Below are 19,011 nucleotides of genomic sequence, written 5' to 3'. Positions count from 1 at the left end.
TCATTGTTGCCAAAGGAAGGGCACATCTTTATTTTTAGGGGCAATCACTTAACCCTTTATTTGACAGACTGTATGTCAAATTTTCACTTTGCTACCTGTATCACAGGTAGGAAAATGAAAAAAACCTTTTTAATTAATTCTCAATTAAAACACACAAAGAAAATTTTAAATTGAGAAAATATAAAACTTCAATTTATTTTCGAATAAACACAACACTAAGAACAGAGCTAATGGTCATATGGGTCACCTAGACAGGGTTTAGAAAAATCTGGTTTCACGAACAGTTGTACCGATTGCCCATTTTAGCAGTATCCAGTATACCTGAACAGCTGAAATCAGAAGTCTAAATCCCAAATGGTGCAACCCTATTATTTTCCCTCGTATCACCTTCAATGATCAGACATGTTTTATAATGACAAATATGAAACTGATATGACAATTAGGGAATAGCAGACAGTGACTTAGTTTTCTCCTCAATCTCTTTTGCAAGTTCTTGGCGATCAATTTTCTTCTGTTTTGCTGTGTGCCTCAATGCATTTGACTTGACCAGGAGGCTATGACAAGTTTTACCTCTCACGGAGATGCCCTTCTTGCACACTCGGCAGTAGGCCGATATATAATCGCCAGCAATTTTTCCGACCCAAACACAGAACTCCGGCTTCTCCAGCCACGCCACTTGAAAATAGCATTGTCCGGGAATATTTGTAGCGACGCCACTCGAGTGACGCGCGCCTGAGCAGTCGAAAGTCCGCTGCTCTCTGCTGTGTGTGCGTCCGCGCGAACATGTATGCACGCGCACGTCTTTTGGTTTCAACCAAGCAACCGACGTCACAAATCAAATACGCTTTGATCTACGACAACAAAAAGCTAGCCTAGCCGAAACAACAGCTAAGATTAGCTGACGCACACACAGCAGAGAGCAGCGGACTATCGACTGCTGAGGCGCGCTTCGCTCGAGTGGCAGTGCTACATACTGTATTTGTCTGTCACTTGTTGAGCTCGATCAATTCGATGAATAGATTTTTCCAGAAAATCCGGTAATTGTTTGCCAAGCCGGCAACCAAACCATCCATTCGCTGCCCCAGGATGGCATCAATCTATTGTTGTTTCCCGGAATGATCCGAAGTGATCACGTGATCATCGTCGGAACTAATCAGAGACGGCAGGAAAAGCAGAGCGCGTACCAGGTCCTGCATGTTCCGACAAAACTATGACTTGGAAGGGTGGGGGAAATGACATACACAAATGAAATGAACACCGCAGGTTAATTTTTATGGATTTTAGAAGATTTCCCTGAAAATTATGGACAATTAAGAACATAATTTTACAACTTATTTTTTTATTGATTTTTATGAACTTTAAGTACCAGTACGAACCCTGTAAAATCAAATACGGTCTTAATTTGCATCAACAGCGAACCTGTTATGCCACTTTGATTTTAGCAATGTCAAACGTTTGATGAGTTCAGACATAAAGACATCTATGAACATATTTTTCACCGTAGTGGTCGCGCCACCTACTGGCAAAAGGTATATGTTTTAATCCTTGATAGTGTAATATCTGTTTCTTGTATTTGTGTGACATCATAGGGAGGGGAGGAGCCAGGTTGGGGGAAATTGGCTCCGGTAGTTAGTCTGAGTGAGGAGCGCATGGGCGTGAGTTGTGGCTAACAGCAACTCCTTTGGATGCATGTGTTTATTACTTATTTTGTTATTAAAAATGATGAATAGTATCAGCGACTGCGAGCATCCTTCTCTCCGCTACTGAAGGGCATTACAATATTTTAATAAATTATAATAAACAGGCGCTCGTTGACTGAGTGACCACTATTGTTGACATTTTGGAGGTCTGTAACAGCCCAAGACCTACAAAAAAATGCAGATTAATCAAAATATCAGCAAAAAAACATCTGCAAGTTCCAAAATGGCCTGACCCCACACCGCATCGGCCTCGCTCGGACCGTCCTGGCAAGGTTTTCACCCACTGGCTACATTTAATGAGATATTAAATAATCAGTGTTGTTTGTAGAGGAGATAAGCCACCCACCAACTATGTAGCTCAGGGGCATAGCCAGAAATCTTTCAGTGGGGTGGCTGGGTTGACACAACACCTCAATGTGGGGTGACTGTGCATATGTGTGTGCCTACATGTCATTTGCATTCTTGTAGCCCCTTCTGTAACAGAGATGTCATTGTTTATCATACCATCCATACCACAGTCAGCATTTCATGAAATATTAAGCAAACATATGGTTGTTCGTCTCTGTGTGCCCTGCGATTGGCTGGCAACCGGTTCAGGGTGTCCCCCGCCTACTGCCCGAAGACGGCTGGGATAGGCTCCAGCGCCCCCCGCGACCCTAGTGAGGATTAAGCGGTTCGGAAAATGAATGAATGAATACACAGAACAAGGGAGATCATACTCATCATACAAGCGGGAACAAGTCAAAGTAAAATTAATAAAAAAACCAACAACACTATTTTGCTGCATTAACTTGACAAGATCATGCCTTCTTTGCTGCTTTGATTGTGTGTAATATGTGTACTCTCTCTTTTCTTATGTTTTATTGACTTTTCACACTCACAATTTCGATTGACTTTTCACAAGGACAAAGTCACATGCATACATTGTCCCTACTCAGTCAACAACCACTGTCTTACATGTTCCTTCATCAACAAAACATTTTCCCACTGTAATAAAGACAATTTTAATAAATAGAAAAAAAATCGAAATAATAAAGTTATCTAAAGCAGTGGTACCCAGCCATCTCGTTACATCTGCGTCCCGCGTCCTAGACGCATAATTTTCCCGCGGGACGCACACTTCCAAATCATGTGCGTTTCTGGGACGCAAGGAAATTTCTCAGTCAAAACAACAAAAAAAAAACTACAGTACATCTTTTTTTCCAGCGACGATCACAGTTTGACAATCGCCGCCATTGTTGTTTTGATCTCGCGTTAAGTCATCTCCCGCGATGAGATTTCCGTTCTCGCGAGACGAGATTGGCGAGAGCGGCAGACGATTGCCAAGTTGTGTAACGTTCAAACAAGTGTTGCGAAAGTTTGTTGCGGAGCTATCACAGAGGAAACAGCTAAAGTTGGATAGTTTTTTTGCGACAAGTTGACTTTGAGAAAGCCTTGCATCATTGGAAGCAGAGTAAAGAGAGGAGAATTTATGAACGCAAAGACTGAACCAAGGGATGAATTAAGAACCTATTTCTCAGCAAATCTTGTATGCCTGAATTATTTAAATTTTTGCAGCATTGGTTTATAAGAAATAAACCGATTATCAATGTAGATTGTTGTTGTTTGTTTTATTATCATATGCAATTGAATAAGTAGACCATTTCAAAATTCGAAATTTGGGACTCTCTAAATGCATAATGGGACTCATACTTTTCTGATCAGCGAATCTGGGACTCGCAGGGTTCAAACTGTAAAATTATCACTGGGGACCCAACCTTTTTTGGATTGTGTCCCCTGAAACTTTTTGTCATGTTATGAGTATCCCCCCTCACTCATACGGTTTGATGATTTTCCGAAAAAAAGGACATAACACAACTGATTATTAAAAGGAAATCATTTTACTTGGTTTTCTTAATTGACACATTAAATTCACTAGGCACTGTCTTCTTTTTAGCTCAAATTAAACATAAAAAGAAGATACCCGCCATTGTTAGATGTAACTCTTTAACATTTACCACCCCCCCCCCCCCCCCAAAAAAAAAGCTCCTTTGAATAAGTCCCCTTTATACAGACGGCTCTGCCTTTTGGGTATGATTTGGTTGATTTCTTCCGACTCTTATTTTGAAAACCATGCTTCTATTTTGCCGCAATTAATTTAAAGCAGGAAATTTTGAGTTTTGGTGGCCCAGTGGTCCAATGGTTAGCGCGTTGACCTCACAGTGCAGAGGTACCAGGCTGAATTCCAGCTCCGGCCTCCCTGTATGGAGTTTGCATGTTCTCCCCGGGCCTGCGTGGGTTTTCTCCGGGTACTTCGGTTTCCTCCCACATTCCAAAAACATGCATGGCAGGCTGATTGAACAGTCAAAATTCCCCCGAGGTGTGAGTGTGAGCGCGGATGGTTGTTCGTCTGTGTGTGCCCTGCGATTGACTGGCAACCGGTTCTGGGTGCCCCCCACCTACTGCCCGAAGACGGCTGGGATAGGCTCCAGCAACCCCTGGGACCCTTGTGAGGATAAGCGTATCGGAAAATGGGTAGATGGATGCATTTTGAGTTTTCATGCAATATATGCACAAAGATGTTACACAGAATCAATCCATGCATGCAATTTTAGGAACAAAGCCCTCAACATGAAAAATATTCAGAGCCAGGACAGCAGTTTTACTTTCTTTACATCTATCATCTAAGCTTTAACGAGACACTTGAGTTCACACACTACTCGTTAGGGAGGGGCCAGCCAGGCAGGTGAAAAGGACACTTTGATACGCTCCTCTTTCATCTATAACTGCTTCAAACAACAAAGTGTATGCAGGAAAAGTGGTTCAGATTGCACGACTGACTGTGTCAAATGTGTTGTGTTGTATTATTTTGTCATTATATGTTAACTGTTCTTTTGATGGCAGCATGGGCACCCACAGCGGCTTGTCTGGTTGTGAGGGAGGAAATTTCATCTGTGCTGCATGTTGCACAGCGCATTTGACAATAAAGTTGGACTGGACTTGACTTGACTTACTGCCCGAAGACGGCTGGGATAGGCTTCAGCACACCCGCGCCCCTCGCGGGGATAAGCAGATTTGAATATGAATGGATGGATTCCGTTACTGATCTATACAATGCAGGATGGTTCGGGTCCTGAATACTTTAAAGTGATGCTGATTGAATAAAAGCCTAGTCGGACTCTTCGATCTGCAGACTTGAGTCAGTGGAGCCCAGAGTTCAAAGCAACCATGGTGAAGCTGTATTTAGCTATTACGCCTTAAATGGAATAAGTTAACCACAGAAGTGAAGGCAGCCCCAAATGCGAATGCTCTGAAATCAAAGTTAAAAACCTTGTTGTTTTTATTATACCGTTGACTGAAGTCTTCTAAACATATATCATTTCTTTTCTTGTCATTATTTTGGAAACCTACTCTTATTTCTTTACTTTTTAAAAAGTTTTCTGTTAATGTGTTTGAATGTTTGTGTACTTTTTTTGTAAGCTTTTGTTTTCTTTGATTCTCAATGTTAACAGTTTCGAAATGCCTGTCGGTGTTGTCTTTGCTTGTGTGAAGCTAACAGTTTCTAAATGCCTGTAGGTGTTGTCTTTGCTTGTGTGAAGCGCATTGATGAGTTGCCTTGTGTATGAAAAGTGTTGTATATATAAAGCTGCTTTGCATGAAGGTATTTGCTTATCATTGCACAGAGTGTGACAATATCATTGCATTCTGTGGAACCAAGAGGGATACAATACAGCCAGTTTCCAATACCGGCCAAAAAGTAGCAACGAGGAAGCATCTGTGTATATTGACCAGACTGACCGCTCCTTAGACCGTAATCTTTCCCTTCATGGTGTCAAATAAGCTACAAGCCATGATAATTGCTCAGCTAACCTAATATTGACATAGCCATCTCGCACCGCAATCAAGTACATGGGTGATACGAGTACACTTTTCACAGACGTCTGACTGGAACAGTGTTAAATTGGAGGGAATCCAACTTTGCACAGCAAAATAGCAAGGAAGTTAATAAATGTCTGAATAGCGGAGAGAAAGTCAACTACCGTATTTTCACGACTATAAGGCGCCATTAAAAGTCTAAAATTTTCTCCAAAATGAACAGGACGCCTTATGATGCGGAGCGTCTTGTCTATGTGCTGAGTTCCAAAACCTGACTGACAGCCGACACGCTGTTTATATAGAGAAAAGGCGGAAGTGACTGTGGACAGGCATGCGGCAAAGAAGTCAGCCAATCAGTGAAGGGTGGGCGTGTATATACATATATGGAGAGAAAGAGAGAGAAAAGGCAGACATGAGTGACAGGCATGCGGGGAAGCAGTCCGCCAATGAGTGAAGGGTGGGCGTGTAAGTGGACGCTAAAGGGACGCTACAAGCAGGTACCAACACCTGTATAGAGTGTGGCTATGTGCATTGTTGCAAAACAACTTCGGTTTTGGTTTCTAAGAACCCCCGAAAATAAATTCTACAAAGAGACACGCATACGAAGCTCAGTTCAAACTTCAAGCCATCGGTTATGCTTTTGGCATGCGTGCCCATCTCACAGCAGCGGTGAAAAACCAAGTCAAGCAAATGAACTCTGAGTTATTCCCGGAGGCTTGACTAAAGAACTCCAGCCGCTGGACATCGGCATCAACCGGGCGTTCAAAGTAAAGTTGCGAACGGCATGGGAACAATGAATGAACGATGGCAAACACAACTTTACAAAGAGTGAGAGGCAGCGCCGGGCGAGTTACGCCACAATTTGCGAATGGATTGTGGCTGCTTGGACGAACGTGTCTGCTTGCACTGTTGTTCGAGTTTTTGGCAAAGCCGGCATCATTTCTGTGGAGCCACATGGCAATGGGAGTGACTGACAACGAGAGGGAACACGGCCGTTTTTGATGGATTACCGGTACTTGCACAATTGTTCAATTCTGATACAGAGGATGAGGACTTTGATGGATTTCTGGGTGATGATTGATCGAAAAACGTGAGTACATTGTACGATGGCTAAATAAAATACAACGGAACTCCGTTTTGCTTCGTTGCCTTTTTAAAAACGTGTTTTTAGCTTGTATCTGTATGTCTTGGCATGCTACCGTATGCTACAAGCTAACGTGTTTTTAGCGTGCGCGCATGCATGCCGTATGTTTTACCACTTTAAAATTGCGCCCAATGATACAGTGCGTTTTGTCTATGTGTAAAATACAGAAATAGCACCCATTAATGAGACTGCGCCCAACCATACGGTGCGTCGAGTGGTCGTGAAAATACGGTAGCTAAACTGAAATGGAATTACTGTACACTACGCCTTACATCTGCCGTAAAGTGTTGCCTACAAGGTTAAAAGTATATTAAAATGGGTAATCTATGTAAGCATAGAAATATAGTGTAAAATGTAATAATTGTAATGTCATTTGTTTTCACTATACCGTATTTTCCGCACGAAAAGGCGCACCTAAAAGCCTTCCATTTTCTTAAAAGCTGACAGCGCGCCTCAAAATCAGGTGCGCCTTGTAGATGGTCATTACGGTAATATTTCGCGGCTTGCTGAAGATTTGATTGGATCAAGACCCCAAAATGGCTCCTTGACTTTTATTATGTGTAAATTTAGAATTAATTTCTCCTATTATTTCTGACACAAGATTTTCTGTTCTCCAGTTTAAGGAAAATTTAAGCAGTTTATAAATTCATCAATTCAAAAGTACAACTTACTATAAAATTCAAACCATTCATGAATTTCTTCTCTGCTGTAATATTAAGTTTAATAAGTGTTGCAATAAGGCCTAACAATTCGACACAGAGACATACTTTTTTGAACATAAAGGCGTTTTCAATTAGATATTTTGATACAGTATTATGACAATGGATTTTCTGCAAAAAAACCTATACTAATTAAAGATGACTCTATATAAATATATTTTTTCCATTGGATTTTATTTTAAAACCAATTAAACTTTACTGATTCGAAAATGTAAAAAAAATATTGATAGTATGAGTTAGTTATCTTGATTATTGGAGAGTAAACAAAGTGGAACAGAACAAGCTACAGTAGAACTCCTCTACAATGAAATCATGTTTGCAGCCAGAAATTTTTCACAACAGGGGACTTTTCACAATTGCAAATTTGATCTCAGACGTAAACACATACACACACACAAAAAACATGGTGGGATGAGATAAAAATGGCAACGAGACTGTTGATCATATTTGCTGAAAATTGTAAGAATATAAGGTGGCATGGTGGTCGACTGGTGAGCATGTCCACTTCACAATGCAAAGGTTGTGGTTTCGAATCCGGCCACGGCCTTCCTGTGTGGAGTTTGTTCTCCTCGTGCCTGGTTGAGTTTTCTCCGGGTACTCCGGTTTCCACCCTCATTCCAAAAACATGCATGATAAGTGAATTGAACATTCAATTGTCCCTAGGCATGACTGTGAGTGTGAATGGTTTTCGTTTGTCTACGTCAATGCAATTGGCTGGCAAGCAGCTCAGTGTGTACCCTGCCTATGCCCAAAGTCAGCTGGGAAAGGCTCCAGCACGCCTGCGACCCTCATGAGGAGAAGCGTTCAGAAAATGGATGGATGGTAATAATTTTTGGATTGGATTGGAGAAACTTTATTGTCAAATGTACTGTATGTGTAACATATACGGTATGATAAAATATACGGATATTAAGAATTAAAATTTCAGTTAGGTACACATTTTTATGCCATCACAGCAGCAAAATACAATGTTAACGTTAAAGTCAGACCTGTTCTCCAAGTCTGGCATGGTTAGGTTCCGACTGATGAAGCACATCTTCAAGCTCATAACCTTCCTGTCTTTGGTGGAGCTGCGTCTAGGAGATCCAGAATCCTCGCTCCCGTTGTAGCTGGGAGACTGTGGCCCAACACCATTCCATGGCAAGTCAGCCACCAAGGAAATCTTCTTGAATAGTGGAGAAACCTCACGAATGTACTTCACTGTGGAGAGAAACAGATTTAAGTATCGTATTTTCCACACAAAAAGGCGCACTGGATTATGAGGCGCACCTTCAAATAATTGCCATTATTTTAATTTTTTTCATATATTGCATGCATTGCACAATAAGGCGCAATCTAAAATGCATCCATTAGATGGAGCTACAGTTACGTCTTAGTCCGTCTCCGTGCCTTCTTTCGTTTGACTCGAGAGGCGTTCATGACCGCCTCCAAAAAACGTAAATTAATGATTACTTCAATGAAACTACGAAAATTTAAAATACAGTAATGCATCAAAACAGAAAATCACAAATCATATACAGTACTGTATATACATATATACGAATATGTACACACACACACACACACACATACATATATATACTGTATATACACAGTATATATTAGAGCTGACAAACGATTAAAATATTTAATCTAATTAAAAATGCAACTGTCATAATTAACTCAAATGAACTAAAAATTAATGTGATTACTCACACATTTTTTATCGTTTCTGAATTTCCTTTTATATTTTTTGTCCTATTTTTCCCCCATTTTAATGCTCTCATCAACATGGAATCATGAATCAGTTTTCTATGTGCAAAATGCAAATATTTACTGAAATAATTTAAATTTTCAATTTTACATGAACATTTTTCACTTGGAGCAGTTATTCACACATAATTTCTCACACAATATTACTGTCCATCAACAACAGTGAAATAAATATTTTGTCACACAACAGATGCTTTAACAGCTCTTTTTATGGAATCAAAACAGAGCAATATAACATTATAAAGTGCACATCTTAGGCAAAATAGTACTCAGCCGATAGCGGATTTAAGCCATGGTTGCATACTTCGTTTTTCTCAAGTGTGCTTTGAATTCAGCAGTCAGGCTATGTTGATTCTGTTGGTCCTTCTTGCGCGGAAATCTCTCTACGGTTTTGTGTAGACATCATTTCGGATGACTACACTTGGTTCGATGACAACACTGGAGACGTTTTATTTTTGCTAGGTCGCTACCACTGCACCGCTGAACTTTCATTGTCATGTCACCACCTCTGCGCACCGTCACTGTCAGACGAACACAGAGAAGCTCCACCCGCTTTATTTATATGGACACGGAACACCGTAACCTTCCACACAAAATAGTTCCAAACAAGTAACAATCGCATCAGTGGCATACATCGTATTCGACAGGCTGCCTGCTCTTTATTCACCAGAGGCTCATCAACCTTGTCTCTTATTTCTCTCCCGAAACAGTGTCTTCTCCCGCTTGGTGTAATTTAGCCTTCTCCGCTACGTACAATCTCTGTACACAGCTTGAAATGGAGGCTCTCGCTGGCAATCCGTAGTGGAGTCGTTAGACGCAATGCGAATGATTTCAGCTTGAGTCGAGCTGTGGACAATGTTGACAGGCTCGCATGCAGTCACCATACATTTAGCGATGGCTTCAGGAAATTTTTTCTTTGTCGTGTTATCCATTTTCTTCGCTTTGAAATGATCCATAGCTGTCTGTCTGAGACGAGGGGGCGGAGTACTCCCGTCAGCCGTGTGCTTGGCCATTAAGTGGTATTTCAGACTTGACGTGCTATGACGATAGCTCAGTTTACTAATGCAAAACATACAGGTATGCCACTGACGCGATTGTTACTTGTTTGGAACTATTTTGTGTGGAAGGTTACAGTGTTCCGTGTTCATATAAATAGAGCGGGTGGAGCTTCTCTGTGTTCGTCTGACAGTGACGGTGTGCTGCAGTGGTAGCGACCTTGCAAAAATAAAACGTCTCCGGTGTTGTCATCGAACCAAGTGTAGTCATCCGAAATGATGTCTACACAAAACCCTAGAGACTTCCGCGCAAGAAGCACCAACAGAATCAACATAGCCTGACTGCTGTGTTCAAAGCAAACTTGAGAAAAACGAAGTATGCAACCATGGCTTAAATCCACTATAGGCCGAGTACTAGTTTATCTTAGATGTGCACTTTATAATGTTATATTGCTCTGTTTTGATTCCATAAAAAGGGATGTTAAAGCAGCTGTTGTGTGACAAAATATTTTTTTCCACTGTTGTTGATGGACAGTAATATTGTGTGAGAGATTATGTGTGAGTAACTGCTCCAAGTGAAAAATGTTCATGTAAAATTGTAATTGTTTTTTCAGTAAATATTTGCATTTTGCACATAGAAAACTGATTCATGATTCCATGTTGATGAGAGCATTAAAATGGGGGGAAAAAATAGGACAAAAATATAAAAGGAAATTCAGAAACGATAAAAAAATGCGTGAGTAATCACGATTAATTTTTTAGTTCATTTGAGTTAATTATGACAGTTGCTTTTTTAATTCAATATTTTAATCGTTTGACAGCTCTAATATATATACATATATACAGATGTATATATATATTATGGATATATACATATGTATATAAATATGTACATATATACTGTATATATATTATATGGATATATACTAGAGCTGTCAGTTTAGCGCATTTTTATTGGCATTAATTTAAATGAATTTTAACGGATTAAATAAACGATTAAATATTTTAACCCTTTGACAGCTCTCATATATACATATGTATATAAATATACAGTATATATACTGTATATATATATATATATATATATATATATATATGTGTGTATGAGAGCTGTCAAACGATTAAAACATTTAATCTAATTAAAAATGCAACTATCATAATTAACTCAAATGAACTAAAAATTAATCGTGATTACTCACGCATTTTTTATTGTTTCTGAATTTCCTTTTATATTTTTTGTCCTATTTTTCCCCATTTTAATGCTCTCATCAACATGGAATCATGAATCAGTTTTCTATGTGCAAAATGCAAATATTTACTGAAATAACAATTTCGATTTTCAATTTTCACTTGGAGCAGTTATTTACACATAATCTCTCACACAATATTACTGTCCATCAACAACAGTGAAAAAAATATTTTGTCACACAACAGCTGCCATAACAGCTCTTTTTATGGAATCAAAACAGAGTAATATAACATTATAAAGTGCACATCTAAGATAAACTAGTACTCAGCCTATAGTGGATTTAAGCCATGGTTGCATACTTCGTTTTTCTCAAGTTTGCTTTGAACACAGCAGTCAGGCTATGTTGATTCTGTTGGTGCTTCTTGCGCGGAAGTCTCTACGGTTTTGTGTAGACATCATTTCGGATGACTACACTTGGTTCGATGACAACACCGGAGACGTTTTATTTTTGCAAGGTCGCTACCACTGCAGCACACCGTCACTGTCAGACGAACAAAGAGAAGCTCCACCCGCTCTATTTATATGAACACGGAACACTGTAACCTTCCACACAAAATAGTTCCAAACAAGTAACAATCGCGTCAGTGGCATACCTGTATGTTTTGCATTAGTAAACTGAGCTATCGTCATAGCACGTCAAGTCTGAAATACCACTTAATGGCCAAGCACACGGCTGACGTGAGTACTCCGCCCCCTCGTCTCAGACAGACAGCTATGGATCATTTCAAAGCGAAGAAAATGGATAACACGACAAATCATACGACTGTATGATACAGGTTACTTTGGTCTTGTCAGTGGAACAATCTGGCAACTTTTTAAAAGTAAACTTTTCATTCATAAACTCTTGAAGTATCCGTTTTCGGTGTCTCGCGCTGCCGTGGCTGGCAAAACAAACGCGCGTGGACCTATGCAGCGCGATTGTTGTTCTGTTTCTGGTTTATTTATAGAGCAACGTAACATCCGCTGTGACGTGTGCCGCGTTAATCTCGTGAGAAAAAATTTAATCCCGTTAAAATTCATTTAAATTAATGCCAATAAAAACGCCCTAAACTGACAGCTCTAGTATATATATATATATATATATATATATATATATATATACAGTAAATATACTGTATATATATATATAAATATATATATATACACACATACCGTATTGGCCCGAATATAACACGGTGTTTTTTGCATTGAAATAAGATTGAAAAAGTGGGGGACGTCTTATTTTCGGGGTCGAGACATTATACCCATTCACGACGCTAGATGGCGCCAGATATCATTGAAGCGAATGCTCAACTTGACTCCCCAGGCCAAAGTGAACCCCTGTCATGAAGAATAAAAATAAAAATAGCGGTAGCACGAAGAAGGAAAATTTAAAAAAACATAGCGGTCAGAAAAAAATAAGAAAATAATAGAAGAGATAACAGAAAATGGAGAAACATAGAGACAATCTGGAGAAAAGTGGGTCGAAGATCGGCCAGGTTAACGAACAGCAGAGCAGAAGTTATGATGTAATTTACATTTCAAAAACCAGAAACCATTCATTTACGAATGTGATTGCACTTTCGTTTACATATTTAAATGTTCAGATATCAAGATTTGAATGACATGCTTTTTTTCTCAAATATATTGTTATAATTATTAGTTTCAGGTGTATTGTAATTATTTTCTGTATGAAAATTAATTTGGTGTTCAGAAAGTCTTTTTTCAAACTTGAGTCTTGAAAAAGAGGGTGTCGTCTCATATTCGGCCCAATACAGTGTGTATGTGTATATATATATAATATGTATATGTATATATATATATATGGTCTACAAACACGGACACCCTGATTAGGAAAGGACAGAGCCCGACTCTTCCTACTCAGGAAACTGAGGTCTTTTGGGGTTCAGGGGTCGCTCCTTAAGACTTTCTATAACTCGGTGGTGGCCTCAGCCATCTATTATGGCATTGTCTGCTGGTCAGGCAGCATCTCAGCCCGGGACAGAAAGAGACTGGAGCGACTGGTCAGGAAGGCCAGTTCTGTCCTGGGCTGCTCCCTTGACACTCTGGAGGAGGTGGGCAACAGAAGGATGCTAACTAAGCTAAAAGCTATGATGGACAGTCCCTCCCACCCTCTCCAGCCCGCCCTGACAGCACTAGGTAGCTCCTTCAGCCAGAGACTGTTACACCCGCGCTGCAAGAAGGAGAGATACCGACGCTCGTTCCTACCAACTGCTGTCAGGCTGCTGAATAAAAATAGCAACAATAATATTAATAATAATTAAATGATGTGGAAAACAACTGTAAATAGCACTACGATTTATCCATTTTGTATTTATATTGCACTTAATTGAACGGTGTTTGTTTGTTTTTTCTTCTTCCTTCTTTCTGCCTACATTCTTGCTGCTGGAGGCTGTAAATTTCCCCAGTGTGGGACAAATAAAGGATATCTTATATATATATATATATATATATATATATATATATACATACACTTGCCGCTCTATATATATATATATACATATATATATATATGTATATATAGAGGGCGGCGAGTGGTTAGCCCATTAGCACTGAAATACATATTTTGCTTTCATGGCTCTCTTAGTCAAAAAGGTTCCCGACCCCTGCCTTAGGGCTATGTGCGGGATGATATTTTACTGCCTCCGACTTGATATCAAAGTTACTGCGGACACCATCTTTTTGCTATGTTGTTGCCCTGACTTCATTAAAATCACTTATGGGCAACTATGAATCAGGCTCATGACAGCTTCCAGCAAAAATGATTCTGAAGTTGACACCAAACTATACTGACACTCAGTCATGTCTTTTTCAAGGGAAAAGACATGACTGAAAAAGCACAATGTAAATTACATCATAACTTCTGCTCAGCAAAAACAGCAAATTTCAAGAAAAAGCGTGGGGGGGGGGGGGGGGGGGGTTTGGGGGCACAATAGCATCTGGACATGTTTTGAATGTTCCAGTGCTCAAGAAATCATAAATCATAACTCAACTAGATGTCCTCAGCAGTATGCAAAGTACAAGAGTGACAAACGAGAGGTCTGGGTCAATCATCATGTTAAAGTTCTAAAGAACTGTTCATGATCTTAACTGCTATTAATATATGTATGTTGAAGAGAAAGGGTTAATTGCATTTTTTTTTTAAATACTTGAACCCCTTTTTAGATGGTAATTCATGCCTTTGTCACATCCCGGCTCGATTACTGCAATGCCCTTTACTTTGGAGTCAGCCAGTCCTCCATTAAGCGCCTTCAGCTGGTCCAGAATGCCGCCACTCGCCTCTTGACTGGTACTCGTAAGAGGGAGCACATAACTCCTACTCTGGCATCCCTTCACTGGCTCCCCATTCATTTTAGAGTTATTTTCAAGATCCTCTTATTTGTTTTCAAATCTCTGAATAATCTCGCGCCACCTTACCTCTCTGAGCTCATCCGCCCCTACACACCTGCCCAGCGCCTCAGGTCTGTGGACCAGACTTTATTAGAAGTACCAAGAACTAAACTGAGGCTCAGAGGGGATCGAGCCTTTTCTGTTGCTGGTCCCTCTCTCTGGAATGACCTCCCACTAAACATTCGGCAAGCCTCCTCGCTGCCCATCTTCAAAACCCTCCTCAAAACTCACTTGTATTCTTTGGCATTCGACTCAGCATGACTTAGATTTGTTCTTGGTTTTACTGTTTGGTGCTTTCTACCGCCTTTATTACCGATTTGTCTTACTGTTTATTGTGCATGTTAAATTGCTCCATGTACAGCACTTTGTATGCAGCGATGGCTGTTTGAAAGTGCTCTATAAATACTGTTGACTTGACTTGACTTGACTTTTTTCTAGACATGACTCAGACACAAACAGATTCTCTCGCGCCAAGTTGAGTTTCAGACCCCTGGTTAAAAGGATTATGTTGTTTCGTCAAGCCCCCTTCCTCACCGCAATATGTTGCTGTCATCACGAAGGTTTCTAAAATCATAAATTATTGTTTGCCTGAGTTTGGCTGGACTCTGGAGGATCTAATGGCTACATGGGAGTGGGTGTAGGTGATCTACCCTAAGAAGTCAAAGGTACAGTAAATATTCCCATCCCCGGAATTCCATGGAAAGGAATATCCTTCACCCGGAATAAAAACCTATGCATTAACATTTTGACTACGATATTACATGTTACCGGAACTTGCGTAAGCGGAAATTCCACTACCCGTAACCCGGATGGAGGTGTAATGCCGCGGGAGCTTAAGTACACGTAACGCCCACCCGATGCGACGGAAAATACACAACGCCGAATCAAGTTTTCACTTCGCGTTTTTCGATCATCAGATTCTAAACGACGACGTAAGTGAGTTTTTATTGCCGTGCGCTTTACTGTAATTGTGAATGATTTTAACTTTATTCACTTACGTCGTGTAGATCATCGCATCGAAACGTAGAAGAACTGTAACGACTGGAGCGGAGCGAGTGAAATGCATCCGTTTGAGCGAGGCTGGACACAAAGTTCAAAAGATCCAGCAGACACTTGGAGTCGGAAAGACGCAAATCTAGAAAACTTTAAAAAACAAGGCATCGATTCAACTCCTGATGACAAGCCACCATCCAGCAAGGAAGCAATGCAAATGGCAACAAAAATCCTTCAGTATGCACAAGAATTACCAGATATCGGTGATCAACGGGACAGTTACTTGCAACTAGCAAGAAAACTGTATGACACGCAGGCAAACATAAACCAAAGAATGCATCCAACAAAACAATCCAAAATACACATTTTTTTCCCCAAGACAGAAAAAAATAAACATTAAAATACTGTACGTATTTTACTGTTGTGATTTTTTTGGGATACACCTGTATTGCAGTTTTTGTTATATAAACAGTTTTGGACAGTATATTTTTTTAATTTATTGATTGTGTTGTTACACGTGCATTTTGTCAACATACTTGCAGGTTCATAAAGGACATGTACCATGCTCATTTCCCAAATCAGGAATTTCTGTTATCAGGACAAATTGGACAGCGCAAACACAAGTCCGTACTAGAGAATATTTACTGTATAATGATGTGAGAATTAATATGTCAAATTAGCATGAAATTAAGTTTATTTTCACATTGTCCTTTTCTGGTTAAGGCTGCGTTAAACATTTCAATATGACATTTTTATTTGCTCTGTACTAGACGAAAACTTCCGAGACGAACAGATGCCCACAAATAAATAGTGCACGGGAGTTTGTGGCGGGAACCCGCCACCCTTATCACGGCCTCGATAAATCCCTGCTCAAAGTGGCCGCGCTTACCCTCCAGCGTCACTTGTTTTCCTGCCTTCTTCAGGGCCTGTACCGCCAGGTCGTGCGTTGCCTCCCGGAGGTCGTTACCGTTGACTGACAGGATAGCGTCGCCCACCCGGAGCGCGCGACTTTGGTCTGCAGCGAGCCCCGGGAAAATCTTGGAGATAAGGATCGGCATCCGATTGTCGCGCCCTCCTTTGATACTGATCCCCAGCCCGCCAGACTCTTGTTTCACAACTCGGACCTTTCGCACAGCCTCCGTGCAGATGTCTCCACAAACTGGAACTTCGCCTTGCCCCGAAGCGGAACTCGACCCGGGACTCCCATCACTCGACCCAGGACTTCCAAAATCACAGTTTGTGCCGTTATTCGAGTACTTCCCGGGGCTGCTTAATCCGTAGGCGCAGTCACATGGATTACCCACGCGACCAGGGCTGCTGCTGCACCCTTTCTGAAGTTGTCCCTGGCCAGAAGACAGACTCCGGCCAAGGTGCGCTGACCTCGATCCCGATTCGCTTAAATTCGACATACCATTTCTCATATCATCCAGGGGAGTGTTGTGGCCCCCGTGATTGGTCTCCTGTCCGCTTACATCCGCCTCGGCCGTTAAAGTCAGCGTTTCTCTGCTAAGTTCGGCGGAAACACGAATCCAGCGATCGCGGAGGAGTAGGTCCAATTGGCCGTTTTTATCAGCTCTGGTCCAAACTGCCATTCCTGAACAGTTAGCTAGCACCTATGAAACTGCTTTCACATGCAGCTCGTCAAAAACTTGCCCTTTTCGCGTGTGTGTACGGCACCACTAACCCTTTCCAGTGGGGTACATCGACACACCCTCTCACATTCGACAAGGAACGGCACAGAGAACTTGCATATAGAATCCAAAAATGAGAGTAGGACCAGCCAGTCAGCCTCTTTCAAAGTTCAGCAACTAAGGCTATTCGTGTTCCACCTTAAGATTCGCAGTTGAAAAAGTCCATATCCACAGTAATCCTTCAAAGTAAAGCATACGTATTTTCTTTTCGACTGTTATTTGATTTTTTAAATTCATGTGTGAACTGAAATCTAGTCATAGTGAAGCACTTGTTTCGTGAAAGCCACCAAACAAAAAAATAGTAGTAAGAAAAAACAAAAGTCAATATTGTGATATCTCGTTAGCGAACTTCTGCAATATCGTCGATGTCATTGATGGTATTGACGAAAAGCTAGTTTTTATTTTGAAGAATGAAACGCCCATTTCCTTTTTTGGATGGCGCTTGGGTGTGTGAATTGAGACTGAGAGCGGACAGAGACAGGCAGGCACTCAAGGCAGTAAATTCATGTAGGCTATTTGGATAATTTATTCATGATGATTTTCAGGCGGGGCTTTATTGACGAATGTGGTTTGTTTACGCTGTGTAAAATGGTGGTGTGAGCAGAGGAGGTAACTAGCCATGGATATGTGATATTGGAAAGCCGAAGGATCAAAGACTTCTAGATGCTACTGCGGTCAAGCCAGCCTCCACTCGCAAAATTGAAGTCGTGAGCCGCCACTGCGATTGCCAGTGCTCTGCATTACGGTAGTGTGCCGCCAGCGAGCGGCGTTGGCCACCTTCAAAATAAAAGAGCCACCACTCATGCATAAACGTCATTTGTTCGGGTTAAAAGAAATTAATAAACGTATAAAATAAGTAATTTCTTGGCTGTCAGCACAAAAAAGCGTTCTCAAGTGGAGATAGAACATAAAGTCAATGGTAATTCCACATCAATTTCATCTGATATGTTGACATTTTCGGCCGTTTTGAAAAAATTCCTAAAAATTGAAAGTTTGTTATCCCGTGAGGGCTGTAGGTCTCGGGATAACTACAGCTCTCCGGCTTTCCAACGTGACCACTCCCGTCCGAATCTGATTATGCATTTGGGAATAAACTTTGAAGTCAAGATGGCGCCTGAGTAGGCAGCCGTCGGCAAGTGCTCTTGTGAGCCTTGCTTTTTTTGATTTGTTTTGTCACTTTGTGTTTGTTGTTACGTCGTGTGGACCTGATGTGGACTTTTTTCAGCATTTTTTGGCCACGACATTCATCAAGGAGGAAACTCTGCTTGGTGGTAGCGCCTTCTCGGCAGCATGGATATACCAGCAGCACTGTTTTTGCCTGGGAGGAATGTCGGCGCCATTTGACTGTCGTTGCTGGACAGTCCCGGGGCGCTTGTGTCTTGCGCCTGTTATGGGCAGCATTTTTCACAGCCCCGCTTTGTTCAGCGGAGAGATCGGTGCTGTTGAACGGTCTGCGGCTGGATGGATGTAAGGCTTGAGGAGCCGACGATGAGAAGAACGACGTTGTCACGCTAGCCGAACAA

The 19,011-nt window shown here is 41.0% G+C and overlaps 1 protein-coding gene across 1 annotated transcript in view; it reads right to left on the bottom strand.

Moving 5' to 3' along the window:
* sntb2 (syntrophin, beta 2) overlaps window positions 1–17,626 on the bottom strand; it is a 42,237-nt gene extending 24,611 nt beyond the window's left edge. The window contains exons 1-2 of the mRNA XM_086108608.1: window positions 16,687–17,626; window positions 8,408–8,618 (exon numbers count right to left, since the gene is read on the bottom strand). Of these exons, the coding sequence (XP_085964734.1) occupies window positions 8,408–8,618; window positions 16,687–17,389 (914 nt within the window). The 5' untranslated portion in view covers window positions 17,390–17,626. The remainder of the gene's footprint in view (window positions 1–8,407; window positions 8,619–16,686) is intronic.
* Between the last annotated feature and the right edge of the window lie 1,385 nt (window positions 17,627–19,011).

Source organism: Hippocampus guttulatus, chromosome 4, assembly GCF_054856545.1.
Source record: "Hippocampus guttulatus isolate MCC_2025c chromosome 4, RoL_Hgut_1.0, whole genome shotgun sequence".
NCBI lineage: Eukaryota > Metazoa > Chordata > Actinopteri > Syngnathiformes > Syngnathidae > Hippocampus > Hippocampus guttulatus.
Note: the sequence above shows the minus strand (reverse complement) of the source record. Positions and strands in the feature narration are given on the sequence as shown.